The sequence below is a fragment of the Chiloscyllium punctatum genome, chromosome 1 (assembly GCF_047496795.1).
Source record: "Chiloscyllium punctatum isolate Juve2018m chromosome 1, sChiPun1.3, whole genome shotgun sequence".
NCBI classification, from domain to species: domain Eukaryota; kingdom Metazoa; phylum Chordata; class Chondrichthyes; order Orectolobiformes; family Hemiscylliidae; genus Chiloscyllium; species Chiloscyllium punctatum.
Window position 1 is genome coordinate 78,931,339 of NC_092739.1, and position 21,367 is coordinate 78,952,705.

At 40.7% G+C, this 21,367-nt stretch overlaps 2 protein-coding genes across 12 annotated transcripts in view; both read left to right on the forward strand.

Annotated features, from left to right (window-relative positions):
* Positions 1-4,051, forward strand: part of exoc1 (exocyst complex component 1) — a 64,452-nt gene extending 60,401 nt beyond the window's left edge. For all 7 annotated transcript variants that reach the window (XM_072569543.1, XM_072569552.1, XM_072569557.1 and 4 more), the window contains 2 exons: positions 309-503; positions 1,048-4,051. In XM_072569543.1, coding sequence (XP_072425644.1) covers positions 309-503; positions 1,048-1,200 — 348 coding nt within the window. In that variant the 3' untranslated portion in view covers positions 1,201-4,051. The remainder of the gene's footprint in view (positions 1-308; positions 504-1,047) is intronic.
* An 8,187-nt stretch (positions 4,052-12,238) lies between these two features.
* The window catches only part of cep135 (centrosomal protein 135), a 135,695-nt gene continuing 126,566 nt past the window's right edge, over positions 12,239-21,367 (forward strand). For 3 of the 5 annotated variants that reach the window (XM_072569596.1, XM_072569579.1, XM_072569590.1), the window contains exon 1: positions 12,239-12,352. The gene's annotated coding sequence lies outside the window, so the exon portion shown is untranslated. Of the gene's footprint in view, positions 12,353-12,751; positions 13,073-16,375; positions 17,807-21,367 lie in introns of those variants that run through there. The other 2 variants (XM_072569582.1, XM_072569584.1) reach the window with 2 other exon arrangements.

Here is a 21,367-nt window from a genome sequence, read left to right on the forward strand (position 1 = left end):
TACAATCACTGGAAAACAGAGTCTAAAATACAAAACAGTTTTTATGTAGAAGTGTTTGAAATCTTGCTGGGATTAAAATAAATTATTGAAAAACAATTTTATTTTTGTGAGCAAATCACAACTAAAATACTAGTCCAGAAAACACGAGTTGGTTACCAGCCTCCTGATAGTGCTACAGTTTGTTGTTGTGTATTTCCTGAAATTGTATTTGCTGTAAGTTAAGTTTGTCATGGCAAATTTTCATGGATCATTAAGTGAACTAAGACGTTGCTTTGATGTCGCCATTAACTATTTTCTTGTGAATACAGCATTTCTTTGAGGGAATTGAAGCTCGTGTGGCACAGGGCATCAGGGAAGAGGAAGTGAGCTATCAGCTAGCATTCAACAAGCAAGAGCTACGAAAGGTCATTAAAGAATATCCTGGAAAGGAAGTGAAAAAAGGACTGGACAACCTGTACAAAAAAGTGGACAAGCACCTCTGTGAGGAAGAAAACTTGCTGCAGGTGAGTATCCATTGAATATATAAAGTTAATTCTGCTTCAACTTGTGCTTTTTTTAAAAAAAATGTATTCCTGGAAGTGGGCCTTGCTGAGCTACTTTCCTGAATCTCTTTCTTATCCATACAATGAAGGTACTTGTATAATATTTTTAGATAGGAATCTCAAGACTTTGATCTGGTGGCAAGTAGCAATATGTTTTCAAGTGAGGTGTTCTGAGGAAGGGTCATTGGACCTGAAACTTTAACTTTGATTTCTCTGCACCAAAGCTGCCAGCCCAGCTGAGCCTTTCCAGCAACTTCTGTTTTTGTTTCAGAAGTTTTAAAGGTTCTATTGCCTACTGAAGAAGAATGGGATGATCTGTTTGTGGTCCATGTTGGAACCAAAGGCATAAGGAGAATGAGAAAAGAGTTCCTTCTGATTGAGTTTAAACATTGAGGGTTCAAATTAATAAGATTCTCAAATATAATGTCTGATTTACTATCCAAGCCAAAGAATTTGGAAATGGATTAAGCAGGTTTTTGTTAATGATATTTATTTTTCCTTGAAGGTTATGTGGCATTCCATGCAGGATGAGTTCATTCGTCAGTACAAGCACTTTGAGGGTCTGATAGCTCGTTGTTATCCTGGCTCTGGAATTACTATGGAATTCACCATCCAGGACATTCTAGAGTATTTCTCAAGTATTGCACAGTCGCATTAATAACTAATATTGTCTGAAAAGTAACTAGGTGTCAAGCACCATTTTCACGTTCTTTGCTAAAGCCTGTAATAGCTCTTCATGGAAATAATTGACATCTAATGCTGGCATAATATTATTTGTATATTTAAAAAATAGATACGTAGGCCAAAGCTGAAAAGCTCTTTTTTCTGACACTGTCTGTTAACTAATTTACATGCACATCTAACAATATGTTCAATTAGGGATGCAAATGCACAATTCTGTGATATATTACTTCATGTGATGAAAAGTTTCAGTTTTGGAAAGTTTTGATGTGTAACACCTGGAATTTTGTATTTCTAGCTATATGGATTGATAATTTATTTTAAAAATACCACCCTTGACTATCTTAAAATGAGCATCTTGTGTTAGAAATCACAATTTCTGAGTAATGGGAGATTTGAGACTGTTAATTGTTTTCTAGTTGAGCTTTGTGAAAAGCTTCACAAATTTTGAAAAATTACTGAGCCTTACTTGAAGTATTGCCAAATGAAGCTGTATTTTAAGAAAGCCGGTTCTTCTATCAATGCATCTCATAACAATTTCTTTCAGGAAAATGGTTACTATATTCCAGATTAATACAAAAATCTCTGCTAATCTAGTTAAAATGCAGAATATACGCTAATATGCTGAAAATTGCTTAATTCAGCCTATCACAATTTCACTTGTGTTATTTGCACTGGATTACACTTGTGCAAGTGCCATGGAATAATTACAATTATTGGATCATTTGTCTTTTTATTATGGTAAAACCACTTTGAAATATCAATACTTTGGATCATAACCAAGATTGTTTTCATACATCTTGGTCATTGAATCAGTCAAGAACTGCAACACCCACAACTTTCACTGATTTTTAAAAAATACTTTATTAATAATAATTTCATTGGTTGCAATCATTCAGACTAATGGGCTTCAATAACAATTTTAGTTGGGAGATTGTGACCTTTCCTCTCATTCAGTCACAGTCACTTCATTAATTATTTGAGGCAATTAGATTTTTAATATCTCCCATTGAAATTATACAAACTGCATTGCTTCCATTCCTGAATCAACTTTAATATTAGGCAGTACGTTTCTTTAGTATCCATTGTCCTGATTCAGAAGGTTATAAGGGATTTAAAAAAAAACAAACCTGATGGACCAATTCATTCTGTTCTTTACAAGCTAATAAATACATTTTGATTTTTCTGTGAACCCAATAATGAACTATAATAATGCCATGAGGAACACTGATCAGGCATTTCCATAAAATGGCCATTTTGTGAACCAAACTGAACCAGAACTTTAAAGTGCTTCTCTTTGGTTTTTGTAAAATTTTTTTTAGTCACTGAAAATTTCAACCCAAATTACATAAAATAATTCAGCCTAATATCCAACATATATTGTAAAACAAATGTTAACATGCCAATTTACTCTTTATTTTAGTGCCTGAGGGGAAAAAAAACAGAATTAATGTGCACCAGTTCAGTGTAAATTGAGCACTTAGAACATAACGGCAAACAGAAGCAAACTTTAATGAAGTACTTGAGAGTGAGAGAGAGATGTTATTAGTGAATTGTTTAATTAGAAATACATAAACAGATTTTTAACTACTTATTGAACCTTCAGTAAATATAATTCAACTAGTAAATTTAGGATACAGAATGAAAGTAGAATGGCAGAGAATTAAGGCTGTTCAGAAAACTTTTAATTTTGTATATCTGGCTCCCAGCAATTTAGGTTGACTGTGATATTTAGTTTCCAATTCAATGCGAACTTCTTTAGAAAATCAATTATTTAACACTAGCAACACAGCATGGATGTTCTTGCACATAAGTGTACAAGTTCCCGAACTTTGGTTTATGATATTCCCAAAATAGAAAAATAACAAAAACTCATCTTGGATGGTATTTATCTCGTGTTTGGGCTATTTTGTTATGATGTAACATGTGCATTAATTATTTAGAAACACTAATCATGACTGTGCAAAATTTACTAAATGTTCTGATGCATTATTGTGAAAGAGTGAATTAGGTTTTGAAATGTCTACAAGCAAACTACAGTAATATATAATTGTTAAAACTGTACTGAAAATGGAGTTCTTTGGTCATAACAAATAAGTGATAATTCTTGCATCAGAAATGAATCAGGTTTTCAGTCTTTATTATAAAATGTGGAGCTCCCTTCTTAGTGCAGAAATTATGACAAACTTAAAGAAAATTCTACAAGTATCATATTCTTTGCTGGGGGGAGGGGGTGCTAACAGATGAAAGGTAGATATTTCAGTACAGGATGTGAATGAATCCTGATAATCTATAATTATTACTGATACATTAACTTAAATAACTTGATATGCATTTTGTATACAGGTAGCATCTTTTGTTTTACAGGCATTTGAATGATATTTCATGGTTATTAATTGTTAGTAAAAAGGTTCATATATTTAATGGGATTCTAACCTATATACTAATGTACTAGCACCATATACTTCTCAAAATTTCCATGTCATTTGCATTCTATCAATAAAAGATGTCGGGCTATTTATATTCACTAAGATGTGTACAGTGATGTCACTGCAAGTACCTACTGATAAAGCTGATAATTCTAAAGGTATTAAACACCTCTTAAATTTTGTATTACTATTAATTTTGGAAAATTACTGTCAATCAAAATCCTTATTTGAGCTGGGGATCAATAATAATAACCTACATGACCATCCCACTTGGATCCTGGTTCAATGCCAATAAATACGATCTATTATTTATTTTGTAAACAATAACATTCTGATGGCCTCATTGTATTGCTGCGTTTAAAACACTACCAATAAAATAAATTACATACTTGTGTTTTATTTTCTACTCTATGCTTTATTCCATAGTTCCCAATGCAATACAAATGCACAAGAAATAGAAAATTTGGAAATATTCAGTGGAACAACTATGGAAACAGCAAACATTAAGTTTTCAGAAACAGCTTCTTGATGGTGCTGAAATATCCACTTACCTGTCTTAATAATGTACATGTTAACTGATTATGAGTTTTTCCATAATTTGCTGCTTGTTTAATTTGTAGCTTATTGATTTTTGTTTGAACATGTTTCTTTATTTACAAATGCATGCTAGTGTTTTGAGGTTTGTTATGCTAACAGTATTGGGCAATTGTGGATAATTAATAGCATTGAAGCACATCAAATCCTATATTGACCCTGGATACTTTTCAGTGACCTGTGCAATAGAGGATCTGGTCTTTGATTTCTGTTACATTTTTATGTTGTTAAGAAGGTTAAAATTTGGCACCAAACCAACTATATAAATAAAGTGATGCTCACTGGAAATGATTTTTGGCTCCACTTCTGATGAAATCAGAAAGATCACTTGTGTTTTAGTGCGCCATGCTTTGTGCATGTGCAGTTTATTTTGGTCAAGTTGCTTCACTGCCAGAGAACTTGCCTGCATTATGAACAAGGAGAATTTTTAAACATGGGAGGGAGAGGTTGAATTTAAAAAAGAAGGAAGTCAGTTCATCTGCCCTTATTCCAAGGTCATAACTAGTTGTGGTTATACCATCCAGAATTGTAACAAATTGAAAGCCCTCACCTCATTCATACAGTGACCACAAGAGCAGAAGACCTCCTACAAGAGCAGGTCAGAAGCTAGGAAGACAGCAGTAAGTAACTTGCTTCCTGACTCTCTCAAGCCTGTCCACCATCTACAAAGCACAAGTCAGGAGTGTGATGGAATACTCCCCATGTGGCTGGATGAGTGCAGCTCCAACAACATTTAAGAAGTTTGACACCATCCAGAACAAAGCAGCCCACTTTGGCACTATATCCACAAACATCCACTCACTCCACTACCTTTGCAGATGCGTCTACCATCAGTGTGTATACCATCTACAAGATGCACTACAGAATTTCACCAAGGCTGTTTGACAGCACATTCAAACCCACAACCACTTCCTTTGAGAAGGACATGGACAGCAGATACATAGGAACACTATTACCCTGCCAGTTTCCCTTGAAGCCACTTGCTACTCTTATTTAGAATTATCACTTAACCGTCGCTGGGTCAAAATCCTGGAATTCCCTTCTTAAGGGCATCGTGGGTCACCCTACAGCATATGGACTGCAGTAATTCAAGAAGACCACTCACCGACACCATCTCAAGGCCAACTGGGGACAGCCATTTTTTGATTTCAAAAATATACTTTACCCATAGAAACCTTTGGTACCTGTACATGGATAATGCCATTCAGATATAAACGGTCTTTACATTCAGAGAACAGATTGAGTCATTGATATTTACAATTCCATATGTTAACCATCTCTAGCCTCTAAGCATTTAGCTGAGGTGTCAGCTGAGCACAATTACTGAATGGGCCCCTGCTATTCTTTGGCACAAGGACCTTACACAGTGGTCTTTCCCCACTGCGCCTTGGCGGCAGCTGCCCAAAGCTTCAGCACGTCCCTCAGCACGTAGCTGGATCAACCACAAATTACCACATTCCATGAATGAATTAAAAATTTCCCTTTACTGGGTGTAGCTGGAGTGCAAACTTGCCTAAGTACAAGTGACTGTGGGTATCATCTCCCATTTTCATATGGATGTGATTGATCTGCTCCTTGGAAATGGAGCAAAGGTAATAGCATCCCCAGACTCCGAGAAGCCTATTGAGATCAAGCAGACCAAACAGCTGTAGGAGAAATACCTGGCATTATCTGACCATGGTCACAAGTTTCATGGCCAGATAAGCTCAAGCAGCAGAGGCTGAGGTGGCAGCGCAAATAGAAAACCCTCGGGTGATTATCTGAAACATTTTTTGGGGCATCTGTGAAGATCCCAAGGAGGCAATGAATACAGCTTCCTTGATAGCAGCCCAACAATCTGACTGAGGAAACACAACTCACATTGAAGCTGAGGCAGAAGCAGTCTCAATGTTACTGTGTTAAAAATAATGATCTCATCACAGACCTGCAAACAAGTGGACAGTGATCTACCAGGATGTGATGATACCGATGTACTGTAGACAGATGCTGGAACTCACTCACTAACTTCTGATGGCTGTCAAGCCAGTATATGCAAAATCCCAAGCCTGGCCATACCACCTCAAGGTATGCAAAGCAAGGCTTTGCATAACCTGCCAACGTCAGATCCTGGAAAGGTCCAAACATGCAATAAAACTTGCACATTATTCCTGTGCCAGCATTTAGGGAACCATTCAACAAGAACTGTGTGGGACCTCAGCCAAAACAAAAGGGTTAGTAAGGTTAGATCACATTGGATGCAGGGACAGCTAGCCAATTTAGATAGGGAATTTGCTTGACAGTAGGAGACATAGTGTTGTTCAGACTGTGGAGGCCTGTAACCAGTGGTGTACTGCAAGGATTGATGCTGTGTCCACTTCTTTTTGTCACTTATATATACTCCTCAAAATTGTTTGTATGAGGCATAGTTAAGACATTTGTAGATGACACCAAAATTGGTGTTAGAGTGGACAATGAAGAAGGTTATCACAGTACAACATGATTGTGATGAACTGTGTCAAGGAATGGCAGATGGAGTTGAAATTAAACAAAAATGTGAGGTGTATTTTGGTAAGGAAAACTAGGGTGGGACTCTCTGTTAATGGTAACTGGGGAATGGTGTTGAACAGAGTCACCTGGGGGCGTGGGTACATAGTTCCTTAAATGTGACATCACAGACAGGGTTGTGAAGAAGGTGTTTGGGACTTCTCCAGTCAACGCATTGAGTACAAGAGTTGGGACATAATGTTACAATTGTACAAGACTTTGGTAAGGCCACATTTAGAGTACTGCGTAGAATTCTGATCGCCTTGCTATAGGAAGGATGTTATTATACTGGAAAGGGTGCAAAAAGGATTTGAGAATGTTACTGAGACTGGAGGGCTTGAATGATAAGGAGAGGCTGGATCTTTTCTTCCTGGAGCAGAGGAGGCCGAGGGGTAACATTATAGAAGTTTATAAATCACGAGGGGCATAGATAAGTTGAATAGCCAAGGTCTTTTCCCCAAGGTAGGGAGAGTCCAAAACTAGGGGACATAGATTTAAAGTAAAAGGAGACAGATTTAAAAGAGACCCAAGGGGCAACTTTTTTCGTACAGAGGATGGTGCATATATGGAAGGAGCTGCCAGAAGAAGTGGCAGAGGTGATTACAACACTTTAAAAAAAATTGGATATACATGAATAGGAAATGTTTAGAGGGACATTGGCCAAATGCAGGCAAATTGACTCTGCCTCTATGACTGGCTGTCAGAAAATCCTCATCCTGGACGTGGCTACTTGTTTTCCCAGAGCATGTTATCCCTGAGAACCATATCTCCTCTAAAACTAATTAAGGAGAAGATGAAGTCTCCAAGTTAGACTACACAGCAGTATTCCCAGAGCAACTCTAAGACCGTATGATGTATCCTGCTAACACTTAAATCTCCGAGGCAGCTATTAAATCTTTATTCTGATGAAGAATCTCTGGACTTGAAGCATTAACTCTTTCCTAGTCACAGATGCTGCACGACTTGCGTTTCTCCAGCCATTTCTGTTTTTGTTTCAGAGAAAATGCCATCACATACCCTGCATTTCTCCAGCATTTTCTGTTGTTGTTCACATTTTCCAGCATCTGCGGTATTTTACTTTGATTTGACTAAAAGGTTAATCAGGAGCAAGGCATGAGTGTATGAGAGGAAGCTAGAATTGTAAAAACATAGCGAGAGGTAAAGGTATTTTAAAAAAGATTAAAGTGTGTTGGTCCTCGAGTGAGAAATAATAAAGAAATGATGGTTAAAATGATCAAGATTTCTGCCTCTGTCCTTACTTTAGAGGTTACAAAAACATTCCCATTATAGCTGTAAATTGAGGTGAAAGAAAAGGAAAAACAGTGAAATTATCACTTCCCTTGTGATTATAGTAAGCAAACTATGGGCTGATAGGATGAAGTCCATCTGGACTCAAAGACCTAATATATTAAAACTGATTGTTAATGAGGTAGCAGTCACAGCAAGGTGAAATTTCTAAAATTCAGGAAAGGTTACATTGGACTGGATTGTAGCAAACATAACCCTTCTACTCCAGAAGAGAGAGAGAGGCAGAAAACAGGAAATAATAGGACGCTTGATGTCTGTCATGGGGAGGGTGTTACATTTTCATCATTCAGACATCATAGCTGCTCACTTCGAAAATCATAAAAGCTTTTAGGAAAAGTCAGCAAGTTTTCATTGAAGAAAATTATATTTAATCTATTTGATAGAGTTCTCCAGAGGAATACTATGCACTGTGGGTAAAGGGGGGCCTACAGCAGTACTTTGCTTGGATTTCTACAGGCATTTGATGAAGTGTCACATCAAAGGCTGTGATGGGAAATAAAAGTGGATGGGAGAGTGGGTTAACATTAGATAGAGGATTGGCTGAGCTGCAGAACATAGCATTGATGAACAGAAACAGAAGCTGCTGAAAAGCTCAGCAGGTCTGGCAGCATCTGTAAAGAGAAATAAAAGTTAATGTTTTGGGACCTTTCATCAGTATTGATATATGTGTCTGAGTGGCAGGATTTGGCAAGTCTCGCAGGGGTCTACAATTTATATCAATGATCGAGAGAAGAGAGCAAAGGCATGGTATAGTGAGTGGGTAGGTATCTGGTATGTGGAGTTATTCACTTTGGCAGGAAGAATGAAAATCAATATTATTTCATTAGGAATGGTGGCACAACTTTGAAGTTCAGAATTTAGGTGTTCAAGTACGTGAGTCGAAAAGTTGTTTGGTCGAAACAACATTTAATAAAGAAAGCTAATAGGATGCTCTCCTTTACTATGAGAGGGTCTTGGTCAGATCCTATCTCAGATACTGTGTATAGTTTGAACTCCTTACTTAAGAATATTAATACATTGGAGGTGATTCAGATGCAGTTTGTTATGGATCAGGCCAGCCCCGTCAAAACATTTCAAGAAGGTAGCCCAGACCTTAACTTTGTTAGTTGTTTTAAGCAGGTGTAAAATGAATATTCCAGGAGAGAATCAGCTGGTCAAACCACCTAGTTTTAAACAAAACAGAATGTATTTACAAGATTACTAAATGAAACACAAACAACAGAAAATAGAATACTGAATAACTTAACCTCTCCAAAAACCCAACAGGTCATCCCAACTTAACAATGTTCCAAATACTTGTAACAATCCCCATAAACACCCTTTTGGCGCCAAAAGTAAAATCAAACACAGTGTCTTACAGGGTAGAAGGCAGAGAGAGAGTACCAGCCTACCAATTCAATAGGATCATGGCTGATCTGACATTCCTCGTGTCCACTTTCTTGCCTTTTCCCTGTAAGTCTTGATTTCCAATTGATCAAGAATCTATTTCAGCCATAAATATACATAAGGACTCTGCCCCAACAGCTCTCTGTGGCAAGGAGTTCCAAAGACACACAACCCTCTGAGAGATGTCTTCCTCATCTCAATCTTAAATTGGCAGTCCCTTATTCTGGAACTATGCCCTCTGGTCTGAGACAGTGCCATGGGGGAAATATTTCTCAGCATTTACTCTGTCAAGCCCCTTAAAAATCCTGTATGGTTCAATGAGATCACCTCTCATTCTTCTAAACTCCAGTGAGGAGGGTTCCAACCTGTTTAGCCTTTGCTCTTAAGACAATGCCTCCACACCAGGGATCATCCTAGTTGATATGACATGGCAGTGAACCCTTCCATTAATTAAACCAAACACCCAAAAAGCTCACCTCGCCTCGTAATCTGTTAAAATATGAGTGACAGAGAACTCCCAAGTTCCACTATTTAAAGAAAATTAAATCAATTTATTTGTTAAATCTAAAGGTGAACATTAAACATTCCATTAGCCTTCCTCAGCAGCGGCCGGTGTGAAGAAGCAGTCCCGGAGCAGCATCCAGCGTGGGGAGTGAGCTCTTGGTGGAGGCTGGCAATGGGGAAGCAATCTTGGAACTTATCGAAGCAGCTGAGAGCCGCTACGTTGTGTACTGGAGGCTTGGAGCAGAGTGGGCTCGATTATTGATCTGGGGTCTGGCACAGGCAGTCAGACCATGTACGGAAGTCCCTGCGTTGAGCTGCTGCAATGTAATGATGTTTTTTCTATCTGATTGTAATGTCAATCCTTTAACTATGTCCTACTTTTAACTTATTCTTTAAACACTGTAACATAATGCTTTTCTTTTTATTCCTCTTTTGTGTCTTAAGATTTGTACCAAGGTACTTGTACCTAAGATGGCGCCATAAGAGGTAACAACAAAAGTTGTAAACTTTTCACTGTACTCCTGTATTTCTGTACTTGAGTATGTGTGACAATGAAGGATATTTTATTGATTACCTGTTGCACTTGTGTGCAAGCTTTCTCATGTACAAGTACCGCCAAGTCCCTTTGTGTTCCCTTGTGTCTCCTAGTTTTTCTTAACTCAAAATATTTATATTTTGTAATTCTCCCTTCCAAAATGAACAATTTCACATTTTCCCACGTTCTATTTCATTTCAAATTGTTTGCACATTTGGATTACTTATCAATATCGTGTGAACTGTTTGTATCCCTTGCAATTTGACCTGCCGCTTTTTTGTGTCATCTTTGACGACAGTACTTCCTTCCTCCATTAGTATGTATGGTAAGCAGTTGCAGTCCCAGCACTATTCACTGTGGAACCTGACTGGTCAGTCCCAGTTTGCCAATCTGAAAAAGAACCTACTGTTTCCTGCCCATTAGCCAATTCTCTATCCATGCCAATATACAACCTCGATATACCACCATGGGCTCTTATGACTTGACCTTTTGTTAAAGTATCCAGTTGAATGTCCTCTGGGACCTCAAATAAAACATAGCTACAGGCTACCTCTTATCCTTGCTGAGACATCCTTGAAAAATTCTAATAAATTCGTCAGACACAATTTCCCTTTCATGAAACCATGCTGACTCTGCTTGATTACTGATTTTCCAAACATGCCATTACTTCTTTAATAACTAATTTCAAAAGTAGATGTTAGGCGAATCGGCCTACCACTAGGTATTATTCTCTATGACTATGCTGAATGGTAGTGCCTCAAAGACACTAACAAACCACTCCAGCAACTGTGTGCCACACCCACTGGGTGGCACTGTAATTCCCTGGCCCTGCTCTGTGTGTGTTGGAAGAGGGGGTGTCACTCCCTTTGGCCCCACTGGGGGCAGTGTCTGGGTGCCATTCCCCTTGGCCCCACCAGGGGCAGTGTCTGGGTGTTACTCCCCCGGCCCCACTGGGGGCTGTTCCCCCTTGGCCCCCAGAGGAGTAGTGTCTGGGTGCTGTTCCCTCTGGGCCCCGCTGGGGGTAGTGACTGGGTGCTGTTCCCCTTGGCCCTGCTGGGGGCAGTAACTGGGTGCTGTTCCCCTTGGCCCAGCTGGGGGCAGTGACTGGATGCTGTTCCCCTTGGCCCCGCTGGGGGCAGTGTCTGGGTGTCGTTCCCCTTGGCCCCGCTGGAGGCAGTGTCTGGGTGTCGATCCCCTCGGCCCCGCTGGGGGCAGTGTCTGGGTGTCGTTCCCCTCGGCCCAGCTGGGGGCAGTGTCTGGGTGTCGTTCCCCTCGGCCCAGCTGGGGGCAGTGTCTGGGTGTCGTTCCCCTCAGCCCCGCTGGGGGCAGTGTCTGGGTGTCGTTCCCCTCGGCCCCGCTGGGGGCAGTGTCTGGGTGTCGTTCCCCTCGTCCCCGCTGGAGGCAGTGTCTGGGTGTCGTTCCCCTCGGCCCCGCTGGGGGCAGTGTCTGGGTGTCGTTCCCCTCGTCCCCGCTGGAGGCAGTGTCTGGGTGTCGTTCCCCTTGGCCCCGCTGGAGGCAGTGTCTGGGTGTCCGTTCCCCTTGGCCGGCTGGACGCAGTGTCTGGGTGCTGTTCCCCTTGGCCCCGCTGAGGGCAGTGACTGGGTGCTGTTTCCCTTGGCCCCGCTGGGGCCAGTGTCTGGGTGTCGTTCCCCTCGGCCCCGCTGGAGGCAGTGTCTGGGTGTCGTTCCTCTTGTCCCCGCTGGAGGCAGTGTCTGGTGGCGGTGTGGGGCGGCTTGGTCATTGTAGACGGGGGTGCGCGCCATTTTCAAACGTCTTGCCGCGGGTGGTTCGGGTTCCGGCGGAGGCAGGTGGAGCGGTGGAGACGAGCGGTGGGGCCGGGGAAGCTCACGGTAAGGAGACGGGCACGGTGCGGATTGGCGAAGCGGGAGGTGTTAGAAATAGTCAGGGTCGATTCGGAAAGGCCAGGAGCGGCGGAGGCTCCGCGGTCGGTGTGGTCCGGTCCGGGCTGGGGAAGGGGAAGATGAAGATGGCGCTTGGCTTTCCGGGCTCAGACTAGGGGGAGGCCTTTAATTAAAGGGCCGAGCTTTTGGCCGGTAGAAATTGAAAGGTCGGAAACCGGCATTCAGCGCTGTTTGCGCATGCGTATGACTGGCTCTGCGGCACTATCATTGAGTGACAGCAGCAATACTGTTTTAATTGTTAACATGCAGCAGGAATATTTACATTGTTGGCAATTGGCAACAATATCAATAATCTTCACGTTGTCTTTTCTTTTATTCTCTGTTTAGGGTCTTGCTAAAACTAAATACACTGTTCATTGCTGCAGCAGAGTAAACAAACCCTGAACCCAGCTTTTTCTCCCTCTCCCAGTTGGTTGCTCCACCTCCGGTTTATCCTGAACCCTATTCCAGAGCTTGAACAAAATGATCAAGGCAAACTGAGGCTGCAGTGAGTTCTGGTGATAAGAAATATAAGGAGCAGCAGGCCTTTTCATTCATAGAGAGCCCACTCTGCCATTCAGGAAGATCATTGCTGATTTGACTGTGGCTTGCGCTGCAAGACCATCTGCAGTGCCCCAGCTATGTTCTTCATTTCCTTTGCAATAACAGGTGAACATTCTATTTGCCAACTTAATCATTTGCTACACTTCCATGTTAACATTTTGAAATTACAGAGTCATAGAGATGTACAGCATTGAAACATATCCTTTGGTCCAACTCATCCATGTGACCAGAACTGGTCCCATTTGGCAGCATTTGGCTTATATTCCTCCAAGCCTTTTCTATTCATGCACCCATCCACCTGCCTTTTAAATGTTATTGTACACTTCCTCTGGCAGCTCATTCCATACATGTACCACCTCTGCATGAAAAAGTTGCCCTTTAGGTCCCTCATAAATATTTCCCCTCTCACCCTAAAGCTATGCACTATGGTCTGGCCACCCCCAGACGATCTTGTCGATTTACCCTATCCATGCCTCTTGTGATTTTATAATCATCAATAAGGCCACCCTTCAGCCTCCAACGCTCCAGGGAAAACAGCCCCAGCCTATTCGACCTCTTACTAAAGCTCAAATCCTCCAACCCTGGCAACATCCTTGTAAATCTTTTCTGAACCCTTTCAAGTTTCACAACATCCTTCTTATAGAAGGGAGAATTGCATGAGTATTCCAAAAGTGGCCAAACTAATATCCTGTACAGCCACAACATGACTTCCCAACTCCTGTACTCTATACTCTATGTACAGTAAAGTCAAGTATACCAAACACTTTATTCACTATCCTATCTACTTGTGACTCCATTTTCAAGGAACCATGAACCTGCACTCTAAGGTCTCTTTGTTCAGCAAGAATCCCTCAGGACCTGCCCATTAGGTGTATAAGTCCTGTCCTGATTTACCTTTCCAAAATGCAGCACCTCACATTTATCTTAATTAAACTCCATCTGCCACTCAGTCCATTGGTCCATCTGATTAAGATCCCATTGCACCTGGAGGTAACCTTTTTTGCTGTCCATTACACCTCCAATTCTGGTGTTATTGGCAAACTTACTAATTTTACCTCCTATGTTCACATCCAATTCATTTATATAAATGATGAAAAGCATTGAACCCAAAACCATGAGTCACAGGCATCCAGTCTGAAAAGCAGCTCTCCTCCACCACCACCTTCTGTCTTTTACCTTCAAGTCAGTTATGTATCCAAATGGCTCATTGTCCCGGTCCCTGTATTCCACATGATCTAATCTTGCTAAGCAATCTACCATGAGAAACCATGTCAAATGCCTTACTGAAGTTCATATAGACCACACCCACCACTCTTCCCTCATCAATCCCCTTCATTATTTCTTAAAAAAAACTCAAACGAGTTTCTTGTTGGGCCAAATGGCCTGTTTCCACACTATAATGCTCCTATTGTATTCTAAGTGATTAGAAAGTTCTAAGATTTTGACCTATTGTCACTGAAGGAACAGTGACATAGTTCCAACTCAAACTGGTGAATGGTTTGGAGGGAAACCTTCAGGACGTACCTTTGGGAGGTACTCAGTTAAGAATTTTGGTGAATTTCTGAAGTGCATATTATAGATGTTATACACTGCTGCTACTTCAGTGTTGATGGTAGATGGAATGTTTGTCGATGTGGTGCCAGTTAAGTGGGGTGCTTTGTCCTCACAGTGTCAAACTTCTAGAGTGTTGTCAAAGCTGCACTCATTCCAGCAAGTGGGAATTATTTCATCACACTCTTAACTTGAACTTTGGGGAGTCAGAAGGTGACTTACTGGCTGCAGAATTCCTAGTCTCTGGCTTGCTGTTTTTGTCTTAATATTCATACGACTAATTTTGTCCAGTTTGGTTTCTAGTCAGTGGTAACCTGCAAGCATGCTGATAGCAGGGGATTTAGTGACAGTAATGCCATTGAATATGTCATGGGATGATGATTACATTCAATCTTGGAGATGTTAATTTTTTAGCACTTGTGTGGCATGAATGTTATTTGCCATTTATCAGCCCAAACCTGGATATTTTCTGGGTCTTGTTACACATGGACATGGACTGCTTCAGTATGAGGAGTCATGAATTTTACTGAACATTGTGCAGTGAACATCCCAACTTCTGATCTTGTGATGGAGAGAAGGTCTTTGAAGAAGCAGCTGAACATAGTTGGGTGTAGGACAGTACCAAAAATGTCCTGGAGCTGAGAGGACTGACCTCCAACAACCACAACCATCTTCATTCAAGACAGGATGACTCTAACCAGCTTTAATGAGGTCAGGAGCCAAGTGGTCCTAGTGGAATCCAAACTAAGTTTCAGTGAGCAGGTTATTGCTTGAGAGGACTGCCTTATCATCACTCTACTGATAATTGGAGTACATGAGTGGGATCAGATTGGATTTGTCCTGCTTTTTGTATACAAAACATATCTGGGCAACCGACCACATTGTTGGTTGGATCAGTGTTTCAGCTATACTGAAATAACTTGACAAGAAGCCTGGCAAGTTTTGGAGCACAAGTCTTCAGTGCTATTGCTATAATGTTGTCAGAGGTCACAGCCTCTGCAGTATCCAGTACCTTTACTCCTTTGTTGATATTACGTGGAGTGAATTGAATTGGCTGAAAACTGGCATCTATAATGCTGGGGACCTCTAGAGAAAAAGGAGATGGATCATCCATTTGACACTTCTGGATGAAGATTGTCATGAATGCTTCAACCTTATTGTTTGTGCTTAATGCGCTGGGATCCCATTCTTGAGAATGGAGATGCTTATGGAGACTCCTCCTCCAGTGAGTTGTTTAATTGTCCATCACCATTCAAGACTGGATGTGGCAGAACTACAGATCTGATCCACTGTTGCGAATTGCTTTGCTCTGTCTATCATATGTTACTTATGCTATTTGTTGTACAAATAGTTGTTTTGTAACTTCAGGTTGACACCTCATTGTTAGGTACGTGCCTCCTAGTAATCATAGATTAATAGCAATGGTGAAGTGGAGAATATGCCAAGCCATGAGGTTGCACTTTGTGCTGGAGTACAATGCTGCTGATGGTCCAAAGCACCTCAAGGATATCCAATCGAGTTGCCTGATCTGTATGGAGTGTACCGATTTAGCATGGTGGTAGTGCCACAAAATATGAGGGAGGGTATTTTCAATATGAAAATAGAACTTTTCTTCACAAGGATCGTGTCAGTCCTACCATACTGCCATTGATAGGTGCATCTGCAGCATGTGCATTGGTCATGATGAGGTCAAGTAAGTTATTCCCACCATGTTAGTTCCTTCAGCACCTGCCATGAACCTAGTCCAGCAGCTATGTCACAGGGACTCTACCTACTTGGTCAAAAGTGGTCTTGACAAGCCACTTTTGATGATGTTCACTGAAGTCCCCCACACAAATTACGTCCTGCATACTTGCCGACCTCTGTCTCCATCAAGTGTTGGTTGACATGTAGTACTGATTCATTAGCCAATGAAGGGCAAGGTGTCATAATCAACAGGTTTCTTTGCCTATGTTTGACCTGAAGTCATGAGATTTCATGGGGACTAGAGTCAATGTTAGGCAGTTCCCTCCCAAATGTAAATTACCACAACCATTGAGTCATAGAGTCATAGAGATGTACAGCATGGAAACAGTCCCTTCGGTCCAACCTGTCCATGCCAACCAGATATCCCAACCCAGTCTAGTCCCACCTGCCAGCCCCTGGCCTATACCCCTCCAAACCCTTCCTATTCATATACCCATCCAAATGCCTCTTAAATGTTGCAAATGTACCAGCCTCCACTACTTCCTCTGGCAGCTCATTCCATACACGTACCACCCTCTGTGTGAAAAAGCTGCCCCTTAGGTCTCTTTTATATCTTTCCCCTCTCACCCTAAACCTATTCCCTCTAGTTCTGGACTCCCCGACCCCAAGGAACAGACTTTGTCTATTTATCCTATCTATACCCCTCACAATTTTGTAAACCTCTATAAGATCACCCCCTAGCCTCCGACAATGGGACAGGACATAATCAGGAATGGGGATGCTGTTATCTGGGGCAGTGTGTTTAAATATGATTCTGTGACTGTGACTATATTGACTGTAATAGGTGCTGTGTGACTAAACTGAGATAGCTCTTTCAGTTTTAGCACTTGTCCCAGGTGTTAGGAGAACTTTTCAGACAGTGCTACATTTGCTATTGTTACTTTCAGTGCCTTAGCTGATCCCAAGTGGCCTGTCTAGTTTCATTCCTTTGTTGAGGCTTTCTAGATTGATACAACTGATTGGCTTGCTAAGACATTTCAGAGGTCTCTTGAGAGTCAAGCACATCGTTGTTAGAGAGTCTGGAGTTATGTCTAGGCCAGAACAAGCACAACAGCTTTCCTTTCCTAAAGGACATTAATGAACCAGACAGTTTTTACAATAATTGACTATGGTTTCATCATAAAGACCTATTTAGAAAAAATCTTATTTCAAATTCCACCATCTGTCATGTTGGGATTCAAACCCGGGTTCCCATGAGTCTCTGGATTACTAGTCTAGCGACATTACCATGAGGCCATTGCCTCTCCATCACACAGTCCACATCCGATAAAAATCGGTGCAAATTGAAACCCATTTTCTCATATGACACATGCCAGAACCCCACTACTACTTGACGTGACTGCAGATATTACATGTAAGTGGCAGTATCGTACCACCACCATACTGCAGCAACCAGGATTATCATATAGTGGTGGGAATTGGATTGTTGAAGTGAGAGGCAGAGTCAAAGATGAAGATAGGAGCTGCACCTCAAGGGTGGATACTATGAGGGGCCAAGGTGGAAAGTCGAAAACCATGAACACTCTGGGAGGAAGAGAAACTGTAAGTAGCATTCACCCTATATTGGAGTGTGGATGAAGTGTGTGTTAACTTTAATGAGGAATAGGGCATGGGCATGAAACACTCAGATGCAAAATGAAGTAGAGATATAGCAGTATTATTTTGAACGAGAGTGAAGGTAGCACATTGAATGCAAGTTGCAAGGAAAATAATACTAGTACATGTCAGGTGAAGAGCACTTTCTGTTGGGGGAGTAATGGGCACAGTGTTACATAAGTGATTGTACAAAAGTTATTCTTTCACAAACATTGTAAATGTGTCCAAAGACTCACTTCAATTGATTGCCAGTGTGATAGCACATTAACCACTTTATATAATGTGCAGTGTCTCACTCAATACGGGTACTTCGTATGTTTTAAAATGAAGATTGAGTGATGTTGCCCAATTTCAAGGTAACGTGAAATATGTAGGTAGAACGAACCACTAATGTTTGTTTTGCTCCATTTCACATCCAACACAAAGTCATCCACAACTCCTATATTCCTTCTACTTAACCAGATCAGTAAAACACTCCTACAACAGCTCGTAATGGTTAAATGCCAGTTCAAAAGTGGTTGATTCAAATTGAACTCTCTCTCGATAGTCGTCTGCAATAGAAGAAGATGGCATGCTATCTCTGTTCAACCAGCACAAAACATTAAAACCTAATGGAAGGCAATGTGCATAAGACACTCCAGCACCTTTAGAAATATCCCAAGTTCATAAACAGTAACAACACAGGCTAATTTTAAAAATAAAAAAAAGGTCTGATTTGTGGTTCCTCCTCTTCCCAAATCCTTAAGGGAAGAATAGTACAAAGCTGTTTAAAAAATGTTTAGATAAATGAAAGAAAACAACATAGAACAAACAAATTTATTATTTACATCCATACAATATCATATTTCAATACAGAAGTTGGAATCTTGACGTGAGAATTTAGCTTATATTCTGGGAATCATGCCAATCTCTTGAACCATGAAGGCAATGAAGAGACAGGAAAAACACATCATCTAAAATTTGCGATTGAATTTTAATGTTCTCATTTATTTTTAATCAGCTTGATATTGTTGTCCACAGAATTGTAGGGTTTTGTTAGGAATTTCAAAGGTTTACAGCTCTGTGAAACTTAGATCAAATAGTACATCTCAAATGATGCAAACGGCTCAACAAAATTTGGTTGTCCCACTCCTAAAGCCACACCATTACAAAATCTAAACGCTGACACACACAATGTTCTGTCACTACTATGTTTATCGTCTTTGGGAAGAATTCTTCTGGTGTTAACTGTTGGAAATTGGGGTCTTTTCAAAATTGAACTCTTCCGGTATTTCCGGTGTAACATGAGACTTCACGTAATGGCTGCTACATCAGCTACTTCTCTTCCCCAGATACAAACAATTTCTGAAACAAGGATAAAAAGAAAGTTCAAGAAAACAGTTATGAAGGCTACCAGGCCACTACTTGGTGCCCAAGTTGTTAAGGGAAAATGGAAGATTTTGTTTTTAGGAAATTTTATACTGACTTTGCAATGGAAGTGGACAAGTGGGCAAATGTTATTTTGCTCATTGGCTTAAAGGATTCTGACATGATGAATACAACGTGGATTGCTAGCCACAAAAATAGGGTATAATCAACAAATACTCAGAGTTAGAGTGGGTGCCCTTGTGAAAGAGTAGTCCTTGTCAAACAAGTGCCTCCTTCAGACATAAGATGGGCCAGGAGAAGAGGAAGTAGACCTAAGGACTCCTTCAGCTGAAGACGAGAGGGTTGCATCCACCACTTCATCCCGTTATGGCCTATAAACTTTCTGCATTATTAATTTATCATATCTAAAGGGGTTTTTAAACAATTAACACCTGAAAATTTCTTTAAAATGGTTTAATACCTATGATAGTTAACTGTGATCACAAATCCCCAAAAACCTAATACAATGCATAACAATATCATAAATGCACTTGAAGAAAAATAAGTTAGTGACAAAGTTCCACATTATGACCACAGTGATACTTGCTCAGTTCCCATATAGTGTTATTCATATACAGGTTTAAATAGAATTCATGTGTTTCCTAAACAAAGTCAGTTGAATCTTGGGCAGTTAATTAATTATTATAGTTGGCTACTTTCTTGAAATGTTTTGAGGGGGTCTGGCATGGTCCATAACACCTTTCACCAAATTCTGATTTGGGGACATTTCCAGACGCCTGATTTAGAGTCAGTGCACAGCTGGATCATAACAGCAGTCAGAGTTTAGAGAACATGGAAAATTAGACAATGTCAAGACTGTCAGCACGTTTCCTGAATGTTCCCTTTGCTATTTCTTGATAAACAACAGAAGCAGGTCTTGACAGCTGATTTGTAAGCTCTATATCTGAGGGAGTCTGTGCAAATGCTTAAAACATGTACTTGTAGTCAGCATCTCAATTTCCTGCCAATGCAGGAACTGTACTGGCAGCCAAAACAAAGGTGCAAGTCTGCCTTGATTAACACTTGCTGGAATACATGATACACTTTTAGGGGATGGAGGATCCTCCTGCATTGCTGCAGAATTCCAAGCGGCAGATATCTGTTGTCTGCAGGATTTCCCCAGTGGGGTTGCTCTGACATGACCTTTCAAATTGTAAAGCAATGTGAGCGCCTTCTATGTGAGGAAAAAAGAGGTGAAGCTCTCTCTCTCTGTGTCTCTCTCTCTCTCTCTCTGTCTCTCTCTCGTTTGCAGCACCATTTTCGTGGGCAAGATGCAAAAGGATTAATTAAAAATTATTGTCACCTTTTGAGATAACTTCCCCCCCCCCCAAAAAAAAATCAAATAATATTTATATTTAAAAGGAGACAATTTAATAAGGCTTCCTTGAGTTAATGGGACAGTGATTGTATTAGTTATTAAATGTGAGAAGAAATAATAACGCAACCATTATAACAAAGATTAGAAATAAGAAGTGAGTCAGATAAAGATAAACATTAAAAGATATATGGATCAGTCTCTGGATCATTTGCGAAGTATGGATAGTGGAGTGTTGGTTGTTGAGCATTCGCTTTTGAGATTCTTGCCTTTGTAGATTTGCTAAAATTCTTAGTGTTGTTTCCATTTCCATTTAAACTAAGTTGCTGACTGGGATCCAGCACTTGAGACCTTTTCAGTTCCATTTCCTATTGCCTGACACCTAGCATGGAAGCAATAGATTAATTCACAGGCAACTCAAGGGTGATTAGTGGATGGTTCTTCAGCTGGAACCTTCAGGACGCAGTGGCATTTGATCCTGACCCCAGGTTAGCACACTTGAACACCTCAGCCAATTAGCACAATCAGACCAGCGTTGAAACTTGATGTTTATCCCTATCCCTCAATATTCTTGAAAGTGGAAAATGCAAATCTGTGTCTCACCCAGAATACTGTCTTTTCTCCTATTACATTCAAAATCCACGATACACCAAGGAAATTGCAGTGTTTCCCCTTCAAGCTTCCTAGGTCACTTCAGGTGTCATTTTTAGGGTTCCTCCCTAGATAGTCTCTAAATTTGATTCTCTTGGCAGGATCGCCTCTTTTAAAATATTAGATATTGCACT